The following is a 26686-nucleotide window of genomic DNA, read 5'->3' as shown; positions in this document are numbered from 1 at the left end:
AGCACTCTGGAGGCTGAGGTAGGAGGATTGCCATGAGTTTGAGACCAGCCTGGGGCCACAGAATGAGTTCCAGAGCAGTCTGGACCAGAGTGAGGCCCTAACCTCAAAAACAACCAACCTGGGCTGGGGAGATGGCTTAGCGGTTAGCGGTGTTTGCCTGCAAAACTTGACAACCTAGGTTGGATGCCCTTGGTACCTACTAAAGCCAGATGCACAAAGTGGTACATGCATCTGGAGTTCATTTGCCACAGCAGGAGGCCTTGGCATGCCCATTCCTCTTTTTCCTCTCTCAAATAATTTTTTTTTAAGAAAAGAAGGCCAGGTGTGTCTCAAACAAAACAGGGAGATGATACAGGCTGCCTGCAGCCACCTGGCCCAAGATGCCAGAGCTCTGAGCCCTGCTGGCCAGCCAAAACCAGGCCTGCCGAGGCCTTTCCCACGGGACCCTCAGAAACGCGGGCCAGTTTTTCAGAAGAGCCAAAATGAGGCTATTCCTGTCACACAGTGGGCGGAGGCGAGGGGCTGTACTTTGCCCACCTCTTTAGGAAGCCTCCCCCAAGGCCTCTAGCCCAGCCATCCTTCAATCTGCTCAGCTCATCAGGAAACTTCCAGAGCTTCCAGCCAGGACCACCTCCAGGTAACACATCCCAGATGCTAAGGCCACCCACACACTGTGCACTCACGACTCTGGGTTTGCCCCCCCACACTCCTCAGAATCTGGAGGGCCTCCCTCATCCACCTGTATGGGCACCATCCACCTAGGCCTGTACGGTGTCCCAGGAATGCCCGAGGGCATGTGGGTATCTGGTCTGAGCCCAGGACCGTCCAGCCATACTGGCCTCTCCCATCCCCCATCCCTCTCAAGCCCTTCTCCAGACCCCAGGGTCACTGACCTAAATGGAAGGGGAAAAAAAAAAAACCTCTTGTTTTTTCTCCAAACAGAGCAGCGGGAGGAGGCTGTTGGCCTCCTGCATTCCCCTCTGTCCACGCAGGGGAGCCCGGCAGCTCTCTGCAGTCCATCTGGTACCCTGCCTATCCCACAGTCCAGGCACCCCAAGCCTTCCAGACCCCCACGAAGCAGCCATGCATACGGACAAGGTACACAGGTCGGGTCTGGAAGATCAAGGCTGGCCATCCCTCGGGACCGACTGCAAACTCCCCTGGGCCTGTGAGGGTTCCGCCACCAGACATACTCCCCTCCCCCACCTGCTACCCCACCACCCCCCTCCAGCATCAGGCCCACCCTCAACCTCACCTCAACTCTTCCCGATGGCCAGAATACCCCTCCCCAGCTCCATGGCACACTGGCCTGGGTCTCCACAGACACTCACAGGGGCTCTTTGTCTCTCCAGGGCCTGAGTTCCTGGCTTGGGGTACGGTGGGTAGTGCCTTCACCCCCAAGCGGCTGGGGCCTGAGGCGGCGTGTTAACGGGCTTGCCACCTGACTGCACTGCATGGAGCCCATGCAGTGGGGATGGCGGCCCACGGTCCGATTCCCAGTGTCGCGGGTGAACGGGGCCCTGTACCAGGCTCTCTGAAGCCGCTTCTAACACAGAGCACCGAGTCCTCACATGAAAGCGGGACGAGGGCCTGGGGACGTGGCTCAGTGGATAGAGCGCTGGCCTTGCACGCACTCACACAAATTGGGTGTGATGACACATATCTGTAATCTGGAAACTGGAGGCAGGAAGATTAAGGTTCAAGGTCAAGGCTGGAGAGATGGCTTAGCGGTTAAGGCACTTGCCTGCAAAACCAAAGCACCCAGGTTCAATTCCCCAGGACCTATGTAAGCCAGATACACAAGGTGGCACATCTAAGATGGAGTTCATTTGCAGTGACTGGAGGCCCTGTCACCCCCATATTCTCTCTCTCTCTCTCTCTCTCTCTCTCAAATAAGTAAATAAAAATATTTTTTTTAAAAAAAAAAGAGTCCAAGGTCATACTTAGGTACTAGCAAGTTCAAGATCAGCCTGGACTACATAAAACTGCCTTTAAAAAAATGATGTGTTTTGATGCTAGGGGGATAGCTCAGCAGTTAAGGAGGCTTGCTTGCAAAGATTGCCAGCCCAAGGTTCAATTTCCCCAGTCACCCACATAAAGCCGGACACAAAAAGTGGCAAAAGCACCTGGTGTTTGTTTATCCTAGCATGCCCCCATACACATGTGCACATGCAAATAAATGATTTCTTTAAAAAAAAAACCAAACAAACAAGAGCCAGGCGTGGTGGTGCACGCCTTTAATCCCAGCACTCGGGAGGCAGAGGTAGGAGGATCGCCATGAGTGCGAGGCCACCCTGAGACTCCATAGTGAATCCCAGATCAGGCTGGGCTAGAGTGAGACCCTACCTCGAAAAAAAAAAAAAGCAAATGAGGCATGGAGAGATGGCTTAGCAGTTAAGGCACTTGCCTGTGACGCCTACAGACCCCAGTTCAATTCCACCCAGGTAAGCCAGATGCACAAGGTGACACATGTGTATGGAATTTGTTAGCAGTGGCTAAGGCCTTACTTAGCATGCCAACTCTTTCTCACTCTCACTTTCTCTCATTAAAAACTAAAAATAGGGCTGGAGAGATGGCTTAGCGGTTAAGCGCTTGCCTGTGAAGCCTAAGGACACCGGTTCAAGGCTCGATTCCCCAGGACCCACTTTAGCCAGATGCACAAGGGGGCGCACGCGTCTGGAGTTCGTATGCAGTGGCTGGAGGCCCTGGCGCGCCCACTCTCCTCTCTCTCTCTCTCTCTGTCTCTTTCTCTCTCTGCCTGTCGCTCTCAAATATATAAATAAAAATAAAAAGCAAATGAAAGCCACCTGTCTTGTTCACTCTGGGTGGGCCTTCACTTTGATCTCCTGCTCAGCTCTGCGTGGAGACGGATCCATTCACTCCGGGAACGCCGGTCATTCCTGAGCCAGCTCACCCCCTTCAAAGCTAAGGCATTCTGTTGTTGTGTGGTGCACATGTGTAGTGTGCGTGTGTGCCCCCCATATGCATGCACGCAGAGAATGTCGGGTGTCCTCCTCTAACCCTCTTCCACTTTACTTCCTGGAGACAAATGTCTCACTGAACCTGGAGCTGCCATTTTTTGGTTACACTGGCTGACCAGCGAGCCCCACGCTCCTCCTGTCCTCACATGACTCGGCGCTGTGGCTACAGGCACGTGCGGTCACCCTTAGCACTTTACGCGGTGCTGGGGTCCAAGCTCACACTCACTCAGCAAGGGCTCTTACCTGCTGAGCCATCTCTCCAGCCCCCAAATGAGGCATCTAACTGTTAGCTTTCACCAAGTCCCATTCCAGACCCCAAAAGGTCTCAGTCATCCTCCTAAACCTGAAGTCACCTTGGGTTCCAGGACAGACCCTTCCCCCACCTCTCAGATGAGATCAACTGCCCCAGATCGTGAAGCTGCACCAACCTGGAGCAGGTGTGCTCACCTGAGACCCGGCCTGTCCCCTTGACATGCAGGACTGCTTCTGACCACCTTGCAGGCCCACAGCAGAGACCATGATCGACGGCCCCACCCTCTGTCTAACCTACAGCTCGTGACAGTGCCTGGAAGATGAACCGTCCCCCCTCCCAGGGTGAGCACAGATCAAATCTCTCTCTGATTTTCACCACTGCTCTCTGTCCTGCTGTACTGGGACGGTGGCTATTGCCCTGGCCACCAAAAACGTGACACTGGAGTTCCACCCCCTAGCACCTCCCAGTGTGACCTGACTCGGTCATTGTAGATGTAACTGAGTAATCATGAGGTCCTCGGGTGGAATGGTGGGGTGCCTGTGTTCTCATACAAAGGGCACACTTGGACACACAGGCCCAGAGGCGAGAGGATGTGAAGGCTTGGGAGGCCGCATCAGTGTATGAGCCTGGGGGAGACAGCCCCGCCCACACAGCCCTCTTGGATCACTAGCCTCACCGTTTTTGGGTTTTTCTTTTCCAAGGAAGGGTCTTACTCTAGCCCAGGCTGACCTGGATGGAACTCACTCTATATAGCTCCAGGCTGGCATCAAACTCAGTGATCTTCCCACTTCTGTCTCCCAAGTGCTGGGATTAAAGTCATTCACCACCATGTCTGGCTCTGGGTGTTTTGTTGTTGTTGTTGATGTTTTAATTTAACTGTTTGATCTATTCAACTGATATTAGCCTTACAGTTGTTTTTTAAGGGCAGATCCTGAGATTTTTTTTTTCCCAATGTTTTGCTTTTTTTTTTTTTTTTTTTTGGTTTTTCGATAGGGTTTCACTCGGTCCAGGGACCAGGCTGACCAAGAATTCATTATGTAGTCTCAGGGTGGCCTCGAACTCACAGTGATCCTCCTACCTCTGCTTCAGGAGTGCTGGGATTAAAGGTATACACCACTACAACCAGCTCTCCCATTTTTATTTAATCAGTTTTACATATGCACACATAGGCCAGGGCCTCTTGCTGCTGCAAACAATGTCTGTCCAGCTTTACAGGGTGTGTGGGAACTGAATTTGGGGAAGCAAGCAAGCTCCTTTAATTTCTGAGCTCCTCCCCAGCCCGAGCCTCAATGGTTTTGAGACAGGGTCTCCCCATGCAGCCCACAGCTCAGGATGGCCAATTTTCTTTCCTTCTTTCTTTCTTTTCTTTTCTTTTCTTTTTTGGTCCTTTTGAGGCAGGGGCTCACTCTCTAGACCAAGACGACCTGGAACTCACTGTGTAGCCCAGATTGTACTTGAGTTTATGCCAGTTCTCCTACCTCAGCCTCTGAGGGCTGGGATTACATGTGCACGCCACCACACCCGGCCATACTTGAATTCATCTGCTGTCTGTGTGCTAAGCAAGTTTTAGTAGCATGATCATCTTTTTTGGTGGGGGGAAGCAACAGAGAGAAAGAGGCAGATGGAGAGAGAGAGAGAATGGGCGCGCCAGGACCTCCAGCCACTGCAAACGAACACCATACACATGCGCCCCCTTGTGCATCTGGCTAACATGGGTCCTGGGGAATAGAGCCTCGAACCAGGGTCCTTAGGCTTCGCAGGCAAGCGCTTAACTGCCAAGCCATCTCTACAGCCCGATCTTATTCTTTTAACAGGAGTCCAATGAATGAATGAGTGAGAGAACAAATGAATGAATCCATGTGTCCAGAGGTCAGCTGTCTGCCAGTGTGTGGCCAACCTGAGGCTCAAGCATAGGCTACCACCAATGCTGTCCCGTTGGGCACAGCTGAAATGCCCCTGGACTATGGACTTGAACTATGGAGGGAGTGGGCCTTCTGACCTAACACCCCAAGAACTCCTGGGATTGGTCCTCCCCTTTGCAAAATTCCCACATGGTAGAGCGCATCTTTATTTCCTGGAATAAAAATACAACTCTGCAGGAGCGGGCACTGGGCCAGGAGGGGAATTCCCAGCTAAGTGGTATTTCCAGGCACTTCCAGCCCATCTGTACATAATCCCACCAAGAAGGGAGCAGAGACAGACAGACAGACAGACTGAGAGGCCCTGAAGCAGAGAGAGAGGGAGAGATTGGGGTGAGAAGCTCAGGGTGCAGGGCTTGTGGGAGCCAGGCAGAGTGACAGAAGCCAGCTCTGTGCCTGGGAATCAAGCAGGGAGACAAACCCACAGGAGTCCAGCCCCCGGTTAGGCTGTCCTTGGGGGGGGGCGGGCAGCACCCCCTCCCACCGTCTTGGAGAGCTCTGGCCGGAAGACAGTCCGGACAAGCGGACAGTGGGCCTTGGACTGGAGAACAGAGAGCCTCTGTGCCCAAGCAGCTTCCCGCTGACCACAGCCTGCGTGGGAGGAAGGTCAGTGGGCCTCGCCTGACCCTCCACTCTGCCCAGGAAGGGACTCAGTGCTGCTCCCGAGCTTCTGGATATGGCCTCCCTTGTGCAACAATCTGACCATCATGCTGGGGAGCCAGAGGCAGCCACCCAAGGGCTTCATGCAAGACTACCTGCTGCTTCTAGCCTTGAACTTGACTTGGGCCTTCAGAGCTGAAGGGGCCCCAACTTCACACCAGTGTGGTGGCTCAAACCTGTCATCCCAGCACTTGGGAGGCGGGGCAAGATCACTGCATGGGTGTGGAGCCAGCCTGGGATACACAGTGAGTTCCAGGCCATTTGGGACTACAGTGAGATCCTGTCTCAGAACCAACAGGGCTGGGGAGATGGCTCAGCAGTTAAAGGTGCTAAAGCCTGCAGGTCCGGGTTCAGTTCCCCAGTACCCACATAAAGCCAGACGCGCAGAGTGGTGCAGGCATCTGGAGTTTGTCTGCAGCAGCACGAGGCCTCGGTATGCCCATTTTCTATATCTCAAAGTAAATAGATTTTTTTTTTTTTTTTTTGGTTTTTTGAGATAGGCTCTCACTCTAGCCCGGGCTGACCTGGAATTTACTCTATTCTCAGGGTGGCCTCAAAGTCACAGTGATCCTCCTACCTCTGCCTCCCAAGTGCTGGGATTAAAGGCGTGCGCCACCACGCCTGGCTATGCAACCTGGGACTGGGGAGGTAGCTCACTGGGTAGAGTGCTCGCCTGGCACGCACAAAGGCCTAGGTTAAGTCCCCAGCCTGCATAAACCAGGCATGTTGGTGCACACCCATAATCCTAGTACTTGGGAGGTGAACCCAGGAGGATCAGGAGTTTATAAATGTTTTTTAAGTATCTTATTTTTATTTATTTAACAGAGAAAGAGAGAAGAGAGAATGGGTACACTAGGGCCTCCAGCCACTGCAAATGAACCCCAGACTCATACGCCACCTTGTGCATCTGGTTAACCTGGGTCCTGGGGAATCGAACCTGGGTCCTAAGATCAGGAGATTAATGTCATCTCTGACAACATAGATGGAGGACAGCCTGTGCTAAATGAGACCTGTTTCAAAAAAAAAAAAAAAAGGAGAGATGGCTTAGTGGTTAAGGTGCTTTCCTACAAAGCCAAAGGACCCAGGTTCGATTCCTCAGGACCCAAGTGAGCTAGATGCACAAAGTGGCACATGTGTCTAGAGTTCATTTGCAGTGGCTAGAGACATACCCATTCTCTCTCTATCTGCCCCTTTCTCTCTCTCTCTCTCTCTCCCCCTCTCTCTCTCAAATAAATAAATAAGTAAATAAATAAAAATTTAAAGTGCTGGGGAGATGGCTTAGCAGTTAAGGTGCTTGCCTACGAAGCCTAAGAACTCATGTTGGAATCTCCAGGTTCCACATGCCAAATACAGTGACACAATAATGCAATGCTGCACATGCACACAAGGGGGCGCACACCTCTGGAGTTTGTTCACAGAGGTTCAAGGCCCTGGTGTGCCCATATTCGCCAGCTCTCTCTCTCAAAATAAATTTAAAAAAAATTAGGGCTAGAGAGATGGCTTAGCAGTTAAGATACTTGCATGTGAAGCCTAAGGACCCAGGTTCAATGCCCTAGGACCCACATAAGCCAGATGCACAAGGTGGCACAGGCGCCTGGAGTTCATTTGCAGTGTCTACAGGCCCTGGTGCATGCATTCTCTCTCTCTTCTCTATCTCTATCTCTATCTCTATCTCTATCTCTATCTCTATCTCTATCTCTATCTCTATCTCTATCTCCATCTCTCTCTGCCTCTTTCTCTCTCTGTCACTTCCAAATAAATAAATAAAAATAAATTTAAAACAATTTAGGTTGGGCATGGCAAGACACGCCTTTAATCCCAGCACTCAGGAGGCAGAGGTAGGAGGATCACTGTGAGTTCAAGGCTACCCTGAGACTACAAGGTGAATTCCAGGACAGCCTGGGCTAGAGAAAGACCCAACCTCAAAAAAAAAAAAAAATTAGGGCTGAAGCAATGGTTTAGCAGTTAAGGCACTTGCCTGCAAAGCCTAAGGACCCATGTTCTACTCCCCAGATCCCATGTTAACCAGATGCACAGTGTGACACAGTCTCAAGGTTACACATATTCACAAGGTGGCACATGCATCTGGAGCTCGATAACAGTGGCTGGAGGCCCTGACGCACCAATTCCCTCTCTGTCTTTCTCACTCTCTCAAAAAAAAAAAAAAAAAAAAAAGCTAGTCTGTTGGGCTTTCCTTAAAATTTTTTTTTTTCTTTTTGTTTTTCAAGGTAGAGGGGGGTCTCACTGTAGTCCTGGCTGACCTGGAATTCACCATGTAGTCTCAGGGTGACCTTGACTCATGGCGATCCTCCTACCTCTGCCTCCTGAGTGCTGGGATTAAAGGTGTGTACTGCCACACCCAGCTTTAAAAAAATATTTTTTTAAAAAAAGATGAAAAAGGAGGAGGAGGAGAGGCTAGGGAGATGGTGCCACAGCCCAAGGTGTTTATATGAAATGCCTGTAGCTCCTAGTTCAACTCCCTAGTATGCACACAAAGTCAGACACACAAAGTACCACATGCATCTGGAATTCATTTGTAACAAGAGGCCCTGGCATGCCCATTCTCTCTCTGTCTCAAATAAATAAATGAAAATAGTTTTTTAAAAAGAAGCTGGAGGGAGGGCTGGAGAGATAGCTTAGTGGTTAAGCACTTGCCTGTGAAGCCTAAGGACCCTGGTTTGAGCCTCCAGGACCCACATAAGCCAGTTGCACAAGGTGGCACATGCATCTAGAGCTCATTTGTAGTGGCTGGAAGCACTGGTGTGCCCATTCTCTCTATATATATCTGCCTCTTTCTCTGTCACTCCCAAATAAATAAACAAAAAAAAATTTTTAAAAAGAAGAAGCTGGGGACTGGAGAGATGGCTAAGTAGTTAAGGTGCTTGCTTGCAAAGCCTGACAGCCTGGGTTCCATTCTGTAGTACCCCAGATGCACAAAGTGGCACATGTGTCTAGGTTTTTTTTTGTAGCAACAAGAGGCCCTGGCATGCCCACTCTCATTCCTCATTCTCCTCCTTCCTCTCTCTCCTTACAAAAAGAAAGAAAGAAGCCAGGCGTGGTGGCGCACTCCTTTAATCCCAGCACTCGGGAGGCAGAGGTAGGAGGATCGCTGTGAGTTCGAGGCCACCCTGAGACTCCATAGTGAATTCCAGGTCAGCCTGGGCTAGAGTGAGACCCTACCTCGAAAAAAAAAAAAAAATAGAAAAGAAAAGAAAAGAAAGTGACTGTGGTGGCTCGTGCCTTTGATTTTTAATTCCAGCACGCAGGAGGCTCAGTCAGGAGGATCACCATGAGTTCAAGGCCAGCCTAGGTTTACAGAATGATTTCAGGTTAACCTAAGTTTGAGTGAGACCTTGCTTCAAAAACAATGACAACATCCGGCCTTTAATCCCAGCACTTAGGAGGCAGAGGTAGGAGGATCGCCATAAACTCGAAGCCACCCTGAGACTACATTGTGAATTCCAGGTCAGCCTGGGCTAGAGCAAGACCCTACCTCAAAAAAAACAAATAAATAAACAACAACAACTAAATAAAACAACAAACGATACTTCAGGAATGACAGCCTCCCCGGCCCCTACCAGTCTCGTAAAGGGCCCAGCCCCCAAGGCGAAGGCACTGCTGGCCTGGAGCGCTCTTCCTCCTTGCTGGCCGGGACCCACCGCCAGTCTCTGCCTTCCCCATGGCATCTTCCCCAGCAAGAGCACCACATGGCTGACTCCTGGTGAGGCCCAGGGGGAAGGCTGCCACACTGTGGCACTCCAGCCCTGGCAGGGCTGCTGGCCAGGAGGGGTAGGCGTGGCCACTGTGCTGGGCAGTGCCCAGGCTCACCTGGCAGCGGCAGGGGTGGCGTCATTGCGGAAATGTGCCCCGCAGGCAGAGCGGGTGGGTACTCTTGAGAACCTCCTGCAGAAAACTCACAGCTCTGGGTGGAGCAGGGGTGCGTGGCAAGGGGCTGGGCCTCTCTCCACCTCGCAGTGGGCGTCACTGGTGAGCCTGTTTCCTGACCCACGAGTGGAGACACACACACACGCACACGTGCACAGAGCCACGCAGTGATGTGGGAGGAATGGGGGCTCGGCACAGGGCCCCCACCTGGCTGGCTAGGTGCCCAGGCTACCTCACAGCTAATGTTTCACAGGAAGTACTCTCAGCATGCAGCAGGAAGGTGTGAGGTCAGACAAAAGGAAGGACTTCCTGGTGGCAAAACTAGGGACAAGGACACAGGATGTCCACCTTCCTGTGACCAAAGGACCTTCAGAAGAAGTGGACGGGAGTGCTGAGGGGCTCAGTCCCCACCAACTCCCCACGTCTGGTGTCAGGGCCCCCAAGAGGACAACTCCTCCATGCCTGTGTGTCATGGCTTTGCTTCCCTCATGGCTGCTACTGGGATAGGAAGGGCTGGGGGTGAGAGAGACACCTACCACCGCCTGGCCCACAGCCTCGCAGAACACGGGTGGGGGGTTCCAAGGCTCAGACCTGGACAGCGGACACCCCTCCTCTTGCACCCAGGGCCTCACGAGCCGCCGTGAGCCTGCCAAAACCCACTCTCACTTTTCATTGTCGCTGTGACACATGTCATAGGTGGAAGTTTGTGTCCTCAAAGTGTGCAAGGCCAGACACCAGGAAACAAGGTGCAGCAGGGTCGTTCTCCCTCCAGGCACTCCAGGGGAGGGGTCTTCTTTCCTTTCCAAGCTCTTGGCGACTTCAGGGGTCCCTTGGCTGGTGGTCCTATCGCTCCATCTCTGCCTCTTTGGTTCAGTCACCTCCTCTCCCTCCAAGTGCATAGGTAGTGAGCAGCCCCCACCCCCCGCCGGCCCACCGGCCCCGTATACCCCATCTGTGGAGCACCAGTTATGTGTGGACGTCCACCTTCGGGGTTCCATACAGCAGGGAATACAGGGTCCCTGGTGCTCTGAACTTGCAGCTTCCAGCGGGGAGAGACAACGAGGAAGCCGATGGCACGTAAGATGACCCCACAGCCGGCGCCCCGTCCTCCAGCTTCCTTCCTGTCACAGCCTCTTGCTTCTCTGGCGTCACTGGGCCCACAACAGTGTACCCTGCATTTGTGGGCCAAGGCGATCTCATACAGTACAGCGACAGTTAAATGAGCAAGGATGTGTGTGTGCACACACACCACACATGTGCACATGTCTCCTCTGCCCTGTGTGCACCGTGTAACCAGGGCAGGTTCACACACTTCCCAGCCTCAGAACAGATGAAAGAAACACTGGAAAGGTCTCAATGAGCCCACGATCAACCGAGGCTGCTGAACCAGCAGATGAGTGTTCCGCTGTCCCCTCCACTTGAAGACCTGTCATGATTGTCCCCACTGGGCTGCCTAGGCCAGGCCGCCAGCCAGTCTCACCCTGTACCCCCAGTGTGACCGGCCACCAACCTCTCCATTCCAAGTCCCTCTCCTGTTCTCCAAGAGTCTGGCATCTACGTATACAAGCTCAGCCACATGACGGTATACTGAGCTCACACCACCTGACTGCTTGTGGGCGACTCGGGCCCTGCCTGGGCAAGGAGCAGAGATGGCTGCCCAGGAGCCACAGGGGACTCCCCAGGCCACTCCACAGGTATATTTCACAATTTTGGGGCAAGAGTGAGGTCTTCTTGCCCAAGACTCTAGCTTTCCAGACAAAAGAGCTTGGCACAGGGGAAAAATGGGTTCCAGACTTGGCTCTGCCTGCTGTATCATGTGACCTGAACAAGCCTCCATCTTTCTGTGCCTCAGTTTCCCGGTCTGCACAGCAAGGGCCCTGAGTGAGACCAGCTCCACAAGTACTGCCTAACCCCAGTCCCAAAACCACTCTAGAAAACATACTCCCAGGCCAGCCCTGGCCCAAGCCACCACATGTCAGGACAGTTTTCTAGAAGATTCTGGGTTTCAGGTGGTCTTGTAAAAACCTCCTTCTGGAGCTCTGGTCACCATCCTATGTTAGATCCCTGTTCTAGTCATTCAGCCAGGGTGTTTGTTGAATGACTAACTGATGGAATACTCAGTTGTGAGCCAGAATCCAGGAGACAGATGGTGCCAGCTTCCAGCCTCCTAGCTTCCCATCCCAAGACCCTCCGGGAAGAGAAGGTCTAGACCCCACCGCCCCCTCCATCAGCTCCCAGGGACAGTGGTCCAGTCTCCATCATCCTACATCACCCTAAGGTGCAGAGAGATCCAGGCTTCCTGCTCTGATCTCATTTCCAAAGGTGCATGGAGAAGCTTGGGGGAAAGGGCAGGCAGGACTCATACCAAAAGCCTCAAGTGACCCTAACCTTGTGGCCAGGCCCCGGCACAGTACAGGGTCTCGGAGGTCCCCGAGGAGCTAGTCCGTCACCCTTTCCCAGTGAACTGGGAGAAGGCGGATGCTGCCCTGAGTCATGACTGACTAAGGCACTGGGACAGCCCACGTCCTGGCCCTGGCCCAGCTGCACTTCGTGGACTGCACCCCGGCCACTAGCCACAGCCTTGGGGGTCACCCGGTGGGCTGCGCCCGAAGGACATGGCTCTGCCCCAGGGGGGCGTGTCTAGGAACTCTGACGCGGAGCTGCAAGCAGAAAGCTGGGCCTCAGTTTCCCCACTCCTCGAAACCAGGTGGTGGGGTCCAAGGGCGCGAGCAGGCACTCACATGAGGTCGGGCCGGTGGCGGTGCAGGATGGCACAGAAGGCCAGGCCGTCGCGGAACGAGGTGGTCATGTTGGTGATGCTCACGTCCCGGTAACCGTCGCACTGCTGCCGGCACCACTCCTGCAGCGCCTTGATGGCGGCCATGCGGGCGGCAGGGCAGACGCCGGGCTCCCGACGCCCACCAGGCCCGACTCGGGCCGGGAAAACGGCGAAGGCCGACGAGCGGAGGGACGGCAGCGAACGGAGCAAGAAAAGGCGACCTCCGCCAGACGAGCGCCCGCCGCTGCAGCACAGACTGTGGCCGCAGGCCCCGCCCCCGGCAGGCCCCGCCCCCGACGGACCACGCCCCGGGCCACGCCCCCGGGCCACGCAGGCCACGCCCCCAGGGCTCAGCAAGGCTTCTGCCGCGCCTGCCCCGCCCCATCCCGGCCGGCCCCGCCCCCGGCCCCGCCCCTATTCCCCGGGACTAGGGTAAGGGGCGGAGCGCGTGAGGCGCCCTGGGCGAGGCGGGTCCCGCCAGGGCCTGCAGAGCCACAGCTCCCAGCGAAGGCGTCGGGGGTTTTCTTTCTTTCTTTTTTTAAGTTTTGAGCCCAGTGTGGTGGCGCACGCAGAGGTAGGAAGATCGCCGTGAGTACCAGACCACTCTGAGACTTACAGAGTGAATTCCGGGTTAGTCTGGCCTAGAGTGAGATCCTACCTCAAAAAAATAAATAATTTTTTTTTTTTTTTTGGTTTTTCAAGGTAGGGGCTCACACTAGCTCAGGCTGACCTGGAATTCACTCTGTAGGCTTAGAGTGGCCTTGAACTCACTGTGGTCTTCCCACTTCTGCCTCCCAAGTGCTGGGATTAAAGGCATGAGCCATCATGCCCGGCTAAAAATAAATAATTTTTTAAACATATTTTTTATTTATTTATTTGACAGAGAAAGAGGGAGAGAGAGAGAATGTGCGTGCCAGGGCCTCCAGCCACTGCGAACAAACTCCAGACGCATGTGCCCCCTTGTGCGTCTGGCTAACGTGGGTCCTGGGGGAATTGAACCTTGGTCCTTTGGCTTTGCAGGCAAATGCCTTAACCGCTAAGCCATCCCTCCAGCCTCTAAAATAAATAAATTTTAAGACAGGATGCTGCAGAGTTGCCCAGGCTAGCCTGGAACTCACTCTGTAGCCCCCAGGCCGTCCTAGACTTTGTGATTCTTCTGCCTTAGCCTCTCAAGTAGATGGGATGACAGGCTTGTGCCACCAATCACCAATCTCCTACCATTACCATTTAGAAGTGCAAGAAATGGCCTCTTGAGGACTGGAGGAATGGCTTAACAGTTAAGGCACTTGTCTTCGAAGCCTAAGGATCCAGATTCGATTCCCCGGAACCCACGCAAGCCCAGATGCACATGGTGGTTCATGCAGCTGGATTTCGTTTACTTCTTTCTCTGTGTCTCATAAATAAATAAAAAGCTGGGCGTGGTGGCGCACACCTTTAGTCCCAGACTCGAGAGACAGAGGTAGGAGGATCTCAATGGAGTCAAGGCTACCCTGAGAATACATAGTGACTTCCAGGTCAGCCTGGGCTAGAGTGAGACCTTACCTCAAATAAATAAATAAATAAACAAAAATTAAATAAAAAAAGAAAAGCTGGGCATGGCAGCGCACGTCTTTAATCCCAGCACTCGGGAGGCAGAGGTAGGAGGCTCGCCATGAGTTTGAGGCCACCCTGAGACTACATATTGAGTTCCAGGTCAGCCTTGGCTAGAGTGAGACTCTACCTCAGGAAAAAAAAAAAAAAAAAGTAAAAAGAAATGAGGAAAGTGAGGCTCGGGGGGAGATGCAGCCTTTTATGGAACAAGAGGTTTCTTGTATTTAAAACTGCTTGGTTTGGAGCTGGGATTGTAGCTCAGTTCATAGAGTAATCGCCTAGCATGCACAAAGGTCTGAGCTCCATCCCCCGCACCACATAAATCAGGTGTGCACACCTGGAATACCCAGCAGCTAGGAGGTAGAGATTGGAAGATCAGAAGTTCAAGGTCAGGTCCTATTAGATTCAAATGCCGCCTGGGCTACATGAGACCCTGTCTTCAAACTGGTTTCTCTCTACCCACAGGAGTGCCAGAAGGGTAGGGATCACTTCTTTGTATGCACAGAAAGGGAAACTGAGGCTGGGGTGAGTCCTCAGAGGTCTCTGCATCTTACCCGGGGTCTCTGTAAGCGACAGGAATAATTATGGGAAGTTCCTCTCAGAGGTCTTTAGTATCCGGGTGGCTGCCCTCCGTGCCCTTCCTTCTCTGTGGCCATGTTAACTGGACTAAGTTTCCAGCAGTGTCAGATGACACCATCCCGGAGGGACCCTAAGGCTTGTCTAGGCAGGGCCCTTAGGAAAGAAGGTGTTTTCCCACAAGTGGCCCCTGGCAGCAAGCCAGGAGGCTTCTCTGTGCCCACTGCAAAGCGTGGAAGCAGGTGCCACACATGGTAGCAGTGAAGGGGCCCCTGGGTTCGGGCAGTGTGGGGCCTGAGCTCTTGGCCCCCCGGAGCATGTAAGCAAATAGTCCTGGTTGTAGACCCGACCCTTGCCCAGCCAACGCTGCTCACCTGCCTACGAGTTCTCATCAAAGGGACAAAGGACATCATGCCAATTCAGCCAGGGCTGGTCCCGGAACCGGGTTTTCCTGACCCTCAGGGCAGTGGATAAAAGAACCAGAAAAGCTGGTAAGGAGGGGACCGGCCAAGAAAGGGGGTGGGGAGTGTATAAGACAGAGTGAGCAGTGGCTGGGGTCTAATCTTGGGAGTTACAGCTGCACATAGAAACCCATCCAGTGGGTCACCAGTGTGGCCAGTCCTGGGGCCTCCTCTGGCCACAGTGGCTCAGAGGCAACATTTGTAGCAGCCACCTAGGGCCACCATGAGCATCTCTCAGCTCATGTCATTCTAGACTCCCCCGTACCAGAACACCCCAGCCTGCCCACACCAGCTCCTGCCCACCAGTGCTAACACCCTGGGCCACCCTGCTGTCCCTGGAGCTCCAGCCTCTGAATAAAGTCCAGCCTCCTTATCAGGAACAGGACTTGCCAGGCCTCGCTTATCTCCTGGCCACACCCTGCCACGCTCCCTCTCGGCCCTGGTCAGGCTGGTGCCTAAACCATGCGCTCTGCAACCCCCCACGCCACAGCCCCATGGGACCACTGAAGCCTTTTTAGTCTCCCCTCTGTTCCTCCCATCCCCCAGACTCCCACCTGATCCACAGAGCCCCCCTGCAGCCAATGCAACCTCTTCAGACTCCACCACAAATACAAATCCTGGCCCCAAGAGGCTGCCTCGGCCCCAGTACCTTCCTGCATGGCCTTGCCCTCAAAAGCGCAGCCCTCTCCAGCCCAGGAGCAAGCACACAGTAGGGACTCAATGCGCGAAGGGGCCTGTGCACATAACCGAGCTGTCTTGCTCACACGGCTCTCCGGGTGGTGGGGGTGCGGTATATGAGCACTTTTTATTAATTTTTTTTTTTTTTTTTTTGAGGTAGGGTCTCACTCTAGCCCAGGCTGACCTGGAATTCACTATGGAGTCTCAGGGTGGCCTCGAACTCACAGCAATCCTCCTACCTCTGCCTCCCAGTGCTGGGATTAAAGGAGTGCACCACCATGCCCGGCATTAAAATTATTTTTTTTTAATTTATTTGAGAGCGACAGACAGAGAGAGAAAGAGGGAGACAGAGAGAGAGAGGATGGGCGCGCCAGGGCCTCCAGCCACTGCACACGAACTCCAGACACTGTGCTCCCTTGTACATCTGGCTAAGGTGGGTCTTGGGGAGTCGAGCCTCGAACCGGGGTCCTCAGGCTTCACAGGCAAGCGCTTAACCACTAAGCCATCTCTCTAGCCCATGAACAGTTTTTAGAAAGTTTGCTCATTCCAGCCTGAGACCAACAAAGACACAGAGACACCTTGAGAGCCAGAGATACAAGACTGAGAGAGACAGACACAAAGACAAAGACATGAAATGATGGAGACAGAGTCACAGAGAGACAGACTTATGGACAGAGACACAGAGAGACAAAGTACCAAAGATGGAGATTACTGGGGAAACTTGTAAGATTTTTATTTTCTCATGAGCAAACAAGTCTTTATCTATTGTAAAGAATTAAGAAGCCAGAGAAAGCAAAAGGGAAGCAGGAACATCATGGCACATACCTGTCGTCCCAGCACTCAGGAAGCTGCAGCAGGAGGATCTTGAGTTCAAGTCCATGCTGAACTACATAGGGAGAAACTGTCTCAAAACAACAAAATAAAACAAAAAGGAATGCAATCTCCACTGGTCTGTTGGCTCTGTCTATCTAAGAATGTAGTATAACCAAAAAAACGAAAGAAAAAAAACAGCTGGGCATGGTGGCCCATGCCTTTAATCCCAGCTCTTGGGAGGCAGAGGTAGGAGGATCGCTGTGAGTTTGAGACCAACCTGAGACTACATAGTGAATTCCAGGTCAACCTGGGCTAGAGCGAGAATCTACCTCAAAAAAAAAAAAAAAAAAAAAAACAGGGCTGGAAAGATGGCTTAGTGTTTAAAGGCATTTGCTTGCAAAGCCAGATGTTCAAAGTGGAGTTTATTTAACAGTGTCAAGAGGCCCTGGTGTGTGGTGGCGCACGCCTTTAATCCCAGCACTTGGGAGTCAGAGGTAGGAGGATCGGCATGATTTCGAGGCCACCCTGAGACTCCATAGTGAATTCCAGGTCAGCCTGGGCTACAGTGAGACCCTATCTTGAAAAATAAAATAAAAAGAGGCCCTGCTGTGCTTATTATCATTCTCACGGTCCTCACAAATAAATATGATAAAAATCTTCAAAGTACAGATTTTAAAGATGCAAAAGACAGGGCTGGAGAGATGGCTTAGTGGTTAAGACACTTGCCTGCAAAGCCTGAGGACCCATGTTCCACTCTCCAGATCCTACGTAAGCCAGACATACAAAGGTGAAGCAAGTACAAGGTTGCACATGCCCACTAGGTGGCGCAAGTGTCTGGAGTTCAATTGCAGTGGTTGAGGCCCAGGCACACCAATTCTCTCTCTCAAATTAAAAAAAAAAATACAGAAGACTGGGAATGTAGCTTAGTTGGTAAAGCACTTGCCTAGCATGCATGAGGTCCTGTTCCTCCATCCCAGCACCACATAAATTGGTCGTGGTGGTGCACACCTGTAATCCCAGCACTTTGGAGATAGAGGCAGGATATCAGAAATTCAAGGTCATCCTCTTCTACATAGAGAGTTCAAGGCCGCCAAGGATGGGGGGCTCAGTCCCAGGCTTTATGCTGTCAGACGTACCAGACTTCTCGGGTGTCCTGCTCCTAAGGGCCAGGAACTAGCAGGCAGGCTGAGCCCGGGAGTCAGGTGGAGACTCACCACAGAGAGGTGCACGGAGGAGCAAAAGGGTCAACTGTGTCCTATGCAGCCCTAGATGTGGCACTCCCTGGACCTGTGTAGCATGTGACCTGTCCTGCTGTTCGGTGGGCCCACAAGATTATGTGGCAGAGCCGGGCACGCCTTTAATCCCAGCACTTGGGAGGCAGAGGTAGGAGGATCGCCGTGAGTTCGAGGCCACCCTGAGACTACAGAGTGAATTGTAGGTCAGCCTGGGCTAGAGGAAGAGCCGACCTCAAAAAAAAAAAAAAAGATTATGTGGCGGGGAGGCTGAGCCCAGGGTCTCACCCCTCCTCACCAGAAGTGTGTGTTCCTCTCACAAATCCAACACCTCGGGTCAGGGAGATGGCTCAGCGCATAACAGCACTTGTCACACAAACCAGAAGCTTGATCACCAGATGGTGGCTATGACTGTGCTCGCTGTGACCCAGCGGTGAGGAGGGCAAGGGGAGGGGAGTCATGGGCGATCCCTGGTCAGCCAGTGTAGCCAGGTTCAGTGAGAGCCGGGGAAGCTACCTGGTGTCTTCCTCTGGTCTCCACACACTTGGGCAGAGGGCACACACATCTGCACACGTGTGTGTGTACACACCACGCATCCCCCCTACCCACACACACAGCAATAAAGAAAAAGAAATCTGAAGCCTCTCTGTCGCCCTCGTCCCTGCCTGGTCCACGGGTTCAGTTTGCTCCTGGTGGCCACTGACCACTCTGGGACCCGAGGCTTCCTGCCCACGCCCCTGTAAGATGGCTCCCTCAAGCCTCACAGACAACAGCCTCCCCACTCATCCCCACTCCCTCCACAACAAACCAGAAAGCCACTCCTTCCCATACCCATGTGTCCCATCCCTGCCACTGCCAAAGCCATGAGTCCACCCTGAGTCTGTCCTACCTGGGTCCCCCCCCCCCTTGTCCAACTGCCATCCTCGTCCTTGTCACGGTTCTTCCCTCTGCAAGCTTGTTCTGTGTGTCTGAGTCAAGTCTTGCGATGTAGCCCTTGCTGGTCTTGAACTACCCACCCTCCTGCTACGACCTCCCAGCGCTAGGGTGACTTACCTTCCATCGTGCCCACTCTCGGCTCACAGTCTTTGCTGACCAGTCCCAAGCAGCCCTCTCTGGCACCTCTGCTGGCTCCAGTCCCCTCAAGTTGAGCGTGCCCCAAATCGAACCGCCCACCCACAGCCCCGCTGCGTGCAGTCAAGGCCACGCGCCCTCGGCTGAAGGCTCTTCCCTCACTGCCCCCCACGTGCACTTCAGCAGGAAACCCTTGAGCCTGGCCTGGCAGACGCAGCTGCCAGGGCCCACGGCTCTCCAGGCTGCCCTGGGTCCATACCTCTGGCCCCTCTGGCCCGGAACTCTACGGGAGCCTGCAGCCGGTCCTCTTGTGCCCCACTCGGCTCACATCAGAGCACCCTGCTAACAGAGGCGGTCCTCTGCACCTCCCGACCGACCTCCACCCTGTGACCGTGCCAGGGATGCGTTCGTAACGCTCGGACCCCAGGACTTTTGCATGGGCAACATCCCTTCTCCTAGACGTCTACCTGGCTTGCCCCTCACCTCTCTTCACTGTTTGTGTAAACACCACCTTCTCCCTGAGGGCCCCCTTACCTTACTAACCCTGAACGAAATCTCCCACCCCACCCCCCACCGCCCCCCACCTGACCAGCACAGCAGCGTCGGTGAGTTCCCTGCCGGATCCCCAGGTGCCGGGCGCAGCGCGAACGGCTTGGTCGGACAAGCGTGGCCAAGTCCGAGTGCTTCTTGGCTGGTTGAGCCCCGTGTGCGGGCTACATCTCAACGGCTCAGAAAGAACCAAGGATGACTTCTCCCGGGAGAGGGTGTCAAAACTGAGAACCGGACTGCAGAGATGCCTTAGTGGTTAAGGCGTTTGCCTGCAAAGCCAGAGGAGCCTGGTTTGACTCTCTCCAGGACCCATGTAAGCCAGATGCACAAGGGGGCGCATGCATCTAGAGTTCGTTTGCAGTGGCTAGAGACTCTGGCGTGCCCATTCTCTCTCTCTGTGCCTCTTTCTCTCTCTCAAATAAATAAATAAAAATATATATATTTTAAAAACACCTGAGAACCAGAAAGACACAGGAGGAGGAGGCAGGGTACAGGGACGGTGGTGCAAAGGCCCTGGGCCAGGGATAGGCAGAGACACAACTGGGTGGGGTTGAGGAGGGGCTGGGGATCCTGTGTGCCAGGCAGGGGCCCTGCCCCCATGTAAGGAGTGGGTTTTCAGGCTGGGTGAGTTCAGCTGGTGTTGCACCCCAAGTGGCCACCCTAGGCTAGGGTAGGACTCTCAGGCCAGCCTCAGTTTCCCTGCTTCCTTCTTCCTGTGTTCTCCCTTCTCAAAGAAGCAAGGGAAGAGCTGGGGATCAGGGAGGACCATTTCAACGCCAGGGTCCACTCTGGCCCTTTTCCATTTTGTTTTGTTTTTGAGGCAGAGTCTCCCTGACCGGAACCCAGACTGGCGCCTACCTCAGCCTCCCAAGTGTTGGTATCATGGGTGTGAGCCGCCACATTGGGCAGGTCTGGTCTCTGAGTCCTTTGTCCGCCCAGGCAGAGCTGGCTGCAGGTTGCAGTGGGGGTGAGCCACCTGCTGAGTGGTAGACTTGGCCCCACAAAGCTGGTTGGGTTGGTGGCTGATGAGAGGAGGCATCAGGATGGTAGGAGCAGAGCATGTTCATGAAGAGCCCAGCCGGGCATGGTGGCACACGCCTTTAATCCCAGCACTCAGGAGGCAGAGGTAGGAGGGTCACTGTGAGTTCAAGGCCATCCTTAGACTACATAGTGAACTCCAGGTCAGCCTGGGCTAGAGTGAACCCTACCTTGAAAAACAAAGCAAACAAACAAAAAAGAGCCCAAGATGAGTGTCGTGGTACATGCCTTTAAATCCCAGCACTTGGGGGCTGGAGGGATAGCTTAGCAGGTAAGGCACTTACCTGCAAAGCCAAAGGACCCACGTTCAATTCCCTAGTACCCACGAAAGCCAGATGTACAAGGGGGCACATGCGTCTGGAGTTTATTTGCAGTGGCTAGAAGTCCTGGCACATCCATTCTCTCTCTCTGTTCTCTGCTTATAAATAAATTAATTAATTAAATTAAATTAAATCCTGGCACTTGGGAGGCAGGGGTAGGAGGGGCACCATGAGCTCAAGGCCAACCTGAGATAACATAGTGAATTCCAGGCTAGCCTGCACTAGAGGGAGAGCCTTACCTTAGAAAAAAGAAAGAAAGAAGAACCCTGCACAGTGGTTCAGCCTTAAGCTGTTTGCTGCGGGACTGGTCAGAGCCTTTACCGTGCTATGCTGCACAGAGGCTCCCCCAAGGTGGCTTGTCCACAGGGCCAGCCTCACTGCCGTGTCCACAAAATGTCCCTTCCTTCCCTGAACCTCAAGGCCACAGTCAGTTAAATTGCTCGCTCTTCTGGCACCCCTACAGCCCCAGGCAGGAGAGGGAGTGCAGGGTCATGACACCCCAGTTTAAGAGCTACCCACTGACGAATCAGACCACAGCACAGGGCTGGCCATCGCGCGTATTAAGTCCACTAAGAGCTCATTTCCGGGCCAGCTGGGGTGACCTCAGGACTATTCCCGCCCTGTCCCTTCCCCTCTCCTCGCAGGCTCCAGGCGACGGCGGCAGCCCATGTTTGGGCTGTGGCTGTGGGCTGCTTCCAACAGCCAAATTTTACATTTCATTATAAATGGCTTTGCTGGGCATGTCGGTAACTTTTGCATTTCCATCCACTTTATTATTAATGGTTTTCCTGAACTGTAGCAGCCCAGCGTCGCGCACAATGCGTTATAAATATTTGATCTGGCATCTATAGTCTGCCATTTATCATTTATAACGGGTTACAAAAACATTATAAAACATTTACCGCACATTTATAGATCATTTTTGGCTACCACGACGATGTGTTATAAATACATTATTAATCCTTTTCACGCCATTTATAGGAACTCCTTGTAATGGGGCCTGGCCCACCACTCTCTCGCAAACAGCGCACAAGGCTGTCGAGGGAAGTCGGGCCTGCACCGGTGGCTGCGTCCTCACTGACCAGAGCCCCTCTGTTCAGGCAGCACCAGGCACTGGTGGTGAGCATATTCTGAGTGTCACACTGGTCCCCACAGCCCCCTACAGTGCAGGGGAATTTTAGGTGGTTTTTTTTTTCTTTGGTTTTTCGAGGTAAGGTCTCTCTCTAGCTGATACTGACCTGGAATTCACTATATAGTCTCAGGGTGTCCTCAAACTCATGGCAATCCTCCTACCTCTGCCAACCAAGTGCTGGGATTAAAGGCGTGTGCCACCACAGCGTGTTTTTTGTTGCTGCTGGTGGTTTTTCAAGGTAGAGTCTCACTCTAGCCCAGGCTGACCTGGGATTCACTATGTAGCCTCAGGGTGGCCTCGAATGCACAGCGATCCTCCTACCTCTGCCTTCCCAGTGCTGGGATTAAAGGTGTGTGCCACCACACCTGGCTTTTCGTTCTTCTTCTTTTTTTTTTTAATATTTATGCATTAGAGAGAATGAGAATGCATACATGGGCACATGAGGGCTTTTTGTTTGTTTTTCTGAGGTAGAGTCTCAATCTAGCCCAGGCTGACCTGGAATTCAGTACACAGCCTCAGGGTGGCCTCACAGCAATTCTCTTACCTCTGCCTACTGAATGCTGGGTTTAGGCGTGCACCACCATTAAATTAAGCCTTTATGTGGCTTTTTAAAAAATATTTTTATTTGAGAGAAAGGGAGAGAGAGAGTTCATGGGTGCTCCAGAGCCTCCTGCCACTGCAGATGAACTCCAGATGCATGCACAACTTTGCATCTGGCTTTATGTGGATACTGGGGGACTGAACCCAGGCTGTCAGGCTTTATAAGCAAGTGTTTTAATCATTGATCCATCTCCCAGCCCACTTTTAACTTTTTTTCTTTTTTCTGAGGTAGGGTCTCACTCTAGCCCAAGCTGACCTGGAATTCACTCTGTAGTCTCAGGGTGGCCTTGAACTCACGGTGGTCCTCCTACCACTGCCTCCCAAATGCTGGGATTAAAGGCATGCGCCATCATGCCCTGCTCTTAATTTTTCATTGACAACTTCCATAAATGTTATTTGAGAGAGAACGAAGCAGAGAATGGGTGCACCAGGCCTCTGGCACCTGCAAGCGAACTCCAGTCACATGTGCCACTTTGTGCATCTGGCTTTACGTGGGTACTAAGAATTGAACCTGGATCCTTAGGCTTGGCAGGCAAGCACCTTAACAGCTAAGCCATCTCTGTAGCCCCAACTTCCATACAGATAATATACCATGATCATAATCGGCCCCACCAGCCCCCTTTTGTCTCTCCCACTGAACCCCTTTTTCCAAGTCTATTTTGATGTAATTTTCCCCCCTCCTATTATGCAGGTTCCAGGCATATCCTTTTATATATATATATATATATATATATATATATATATATATATATATATATATATAATTTTTAATCATTTGAGACAGAGAGAGAAGCAGATAGAGAATGTGCATGCCAGGGTCTCTAGCATCTGCAAACGAACTCCAGACACATGTGCCACCCTGTGCATCTGACTTACGTGGGTAGAACCTGGGTCCTTAGGCTGTGCAGACAAGTGCCTTAACCACTAAGCCATCTCTCCAGTTTATTTGCATCTTCTGATTGCTCATAACCTATGGGTCTGAAATCTGTCATTCAGTTGTCTCCGCAGCATTCTGGTCATCGCAAAATCAGATAGGACTACCGCTTATTCTATTTTGTAGCTTTTCCTTTTACATTTATTTACTTATCTATCTACTTATTTGAGAGAAAGAGGGAGGAGAGGAAAGGGGGGGGGGAGACAGAAAGAGAGACAGGGCCTCTGGCTACTGCAAATGAACTCCAGGCACATACGCCACCCTGTGCAATTTGGTTTATGTGTGGGCATTGGGGAATTGAACCTGGGTCCTTACACTTTGCAGGCAGGGACCCTAACTGCTAAGCTATCCCCCCACCCTTCTTTTTCTTTTTTTCAGAAGCAGGAGTGCTGTGCCCTAGGGACTGGCCATGGGGGTCACCCAGCTTCTCTGACCACGTGGTCCACACTAGAGGCCTCTGCAGTCCCTGCTCAACCTTCACAGAGGATGGGGCCGGGGACTCAGCACAGCGCCCAGAACCCCAGGGCCACCCTGGGGTGCAGAGTGCCGGGGGCTTACTCAGTGCATAGCAGGGCCCTGGGCTCCAGCTCCCTGGAGTGGGAGTGTGTGTGTGGCGGTTTGTCCCCCCCTCTTGTCATCTCCTTACGAGAAGCTCCGTGACTTCTTCTGGGATGAATGCCACAGGATGCCTCTATGTCGAGCCCACCTTTGGGCCTTCCTCATCCCCTGAAATCCTCTTCAGACCTGACCTCAGGCCAAGACACCAGGGCTATCAGCTCTTCATCCACCACCCAGGTGATGACGTCCAACGAGAGCCTTGAGCCGCCACCCGCAAGCCAGCAGGTCTATGCAGTGCTCAAGACTTGCCCAACCGCCACTTCCTCCTCCGGCCCTGGGGCGCCCAGACTGGGAAGTTGCCTTTTTGGGTCTGCACCCTGGAAGGCTGTTAGAAAACCTGAGCTTCAAGTTCAGCCTGCTTGTCTTCCACAGAGCTTCTAGCAGGTCCCTTCCCAGGAGCCCTTCAGCCATGACCTCCCTCGCAGAGGCTCCCGGAACGACCTCAGCCTACCCCACCAGCTAACTGGGTCGGGGGTCCATGCTGCGCTCTGGAAGGAATAGCGAGGGGTCCCCAGTGCACCCACCCCTCCTGACCCTGGACCTCCGTGTCGTTGCAAGGCGGAGCCAATGACTGGGCTGCCCAAGCCTGCGGGGGGTGGGGGGGGTGAGCTCTGAGGGCCTCCACCCGCCCGGTGTGAAGGTCACAGCCGCCCATACCCAGGGTTGAAAATGAAACCAAGGCCACCGGTCTGTAGCTGGGAGGGTGCAGGTGAGCTCATCACCATGGCAACGACGCGCCTGGTGGAGGAAGCGCAGGGACTGACCAGCAGCCATTGAAGCGGGCTGCCCTCTGACCCGGCTCCTCACTTGCAATACAGGGTGCTGCCACAGGGTTGGCAAGCCCCAGCCAGGCTGCTGTCCTTGGGCCGTGCCCCAGTGTTCTAACCACAGGCAGTGGCGTCCAGACACATTCCATCCCAGAATAGACCACTGCCCTGTGCCTTGGGGTCAGTCAAGTGACTAAAGGCTGTTCCTTGGGGCCTTTGGTGTGTGCACTGGGGGGGGGGGGGCATCAGGGTCAGGAGCTGGGTTTTGGACTTCATCGGATCCCCAGTGGAACCCTGTGAGTTGGTCCTGTCACCTCTGTCCAGCCCCTTCCCAGCAGGAACGCAGGCCACCGTGGACTTGTCCGCAGGGAAGGCAGCCTGCCCTGGTCTTGCTCAGTCCGGCTGGGCCACCCTACGGTTGTGAGCTGGAAACACACCAGGCTGTCATTCTGCAGGGGCAGCAGAATCTATCACCTGAGTGGGGGGCACTAGAGACCAGCCTTCGTATGCCACCTGGGCCATGGACTAACATCCTGTCTTAACACACTTGGCTCTCACCCATCATCCCTGGTCCAGGCAGAGAAGAGCGAGTTACAACCCCAGCTTTCTACGTCACTGTGCCTGACCCAGCAGCCCCCCAGGCTGAGGACCGAAGGCCTGGCCGCTGCACCTCTAGCGGCCTGCCACGCGGCTGAGCTCTCACCTCCAAGCTGGGCCGCTTTCTGCCTCGAGGACAGCATTTGGGGCAGGCAGGCCCTGGTTGCCACAAGTCCCACCCACGTAGTCACCACATGACACAGGAGCTGAGGCTGTTAGAAGCCCCTACGGAGGGTTTGTGAAGGTCAGCACCTGGAAGGTTCTACCCGCAGCAGGCGCTCCGGGACATGCTGGGTCTCTCTGGAGCTACCCCTGGTCCGCAGGACAAAAGCCCAGGCTCAGGCCTGCGGGAAGCAACCTGGCCTTGGGTGTAGGGCATGCAGGGGGGGGGGGGGCGGCAAGCAGACCCTGTGGGATGGGAGTGGGGCACACACCAGCCTGAGCCCATGGGCTTCTGCCTCGGGATCAGACAAACAGAAGGTCACTTGGCCCTTGTACTGCCCACACAGCCTCCATGCACCTGCCCTTATCTGTGCCACAGGGGACCTGAAAGGTGAACAGTGGGGACACATGGTGTGTGTGGGGGCCTCCCTGTGCCCAGGCTGATGCTGACGGCTTCCAGCCATGTAGGACAGCTGCCACCACCCCCACCTTTGGTAACAGACCAACTCTAACACTTATGTGCATGTGGGATCACTGTGGATGAGTAAGTCTGTATGCTGGGTGTGGAGCCCGAGGCTCTGACCATCTGGGCTGTTTCTGCCCCTTTCCTCAGCGAACTTGGGCCTCCAGGCCACCCCCGGGCACCCCAGGCTCCTGCTGCTCACACGTGGTGGGGACAAAGCTCGCTCAGGCCCAGTGGGTTTTCTCCAGACCCCCACTGCCAGGGAAGACCTGCTAGGCAGGCGCAGTAGCAGCTAGCCAGGGTGCTTGGGTCTGAGCCTACAAGGCCCAAGCTGCGCGTCTACCCAGGACACCTCCAGAGGCAATGGACTTGTGGAGAAGCTGGCCCTGGGCTGGCTTCCTAGGCCATGCTGCCCTCTGGTGGCAGGAGACGGCACAGCCAAACCCCAGGGCACACTGCCAAGGTAGTGCTGGGGAGGAAAAAGGCCGCACAAGCAAGTGTGCTCGCTCTGTTGCACGCTCCAAGGGGGAAGACACCACTACAAGAATGCCAGGCACAGCTCTGCAGTCAGGGAGGCCCAACCTGTGCCCAATGGGAAAGGGCCACAA

At 53.7% G+C, this 26686-nt stretch overlaps 1 protein-coding gene across 2 annotated transcripts in view; it reads right to left on the bottom strand.

Annotated features, from left to right (window-relative positions):
- Positions 1–12591, bottom strand: part of Micall2 (MICAL like 2) — a 32907-nt gene extending 20316 nt beyond the window's left edge. For both annotated transcript variants that reach the window (XM_045143390.1, XR_006635750.1), the window contains exon 1: positions 12440–12591. In XM_045143390.1, coding sequence (XP_044999325.1) covers positions 12440–12582 — 143 coding nt within the window. In that variant the 5' untranslated portion in view covers positions 12583–12591. The remainder of the gene's footprint in view (positions 1–12439) is intronic.
- Positions 12592–26686: the final 14095 nt, after the last annotated feature.

Source organism: Jaculus jaculus, chromosome 2, assembly GCF_020740685.1.
Source record: "Jaculus jaculus isolate mJacJac1 chromosome 2, mJacJac1.mat.Y.cur, whole genome shotgun sequence".
NCBI lineage: Eukaryota > Metazoa > Chordata > Mammalia > Rodentia > Dipodidae > Jaculus > Jaculus jaculus.
The sequence above is the reverse complement of the archived record's forward strand: the minus strand, read 5'-3'. Positions and strand labels throughout refer to the sequence as shown.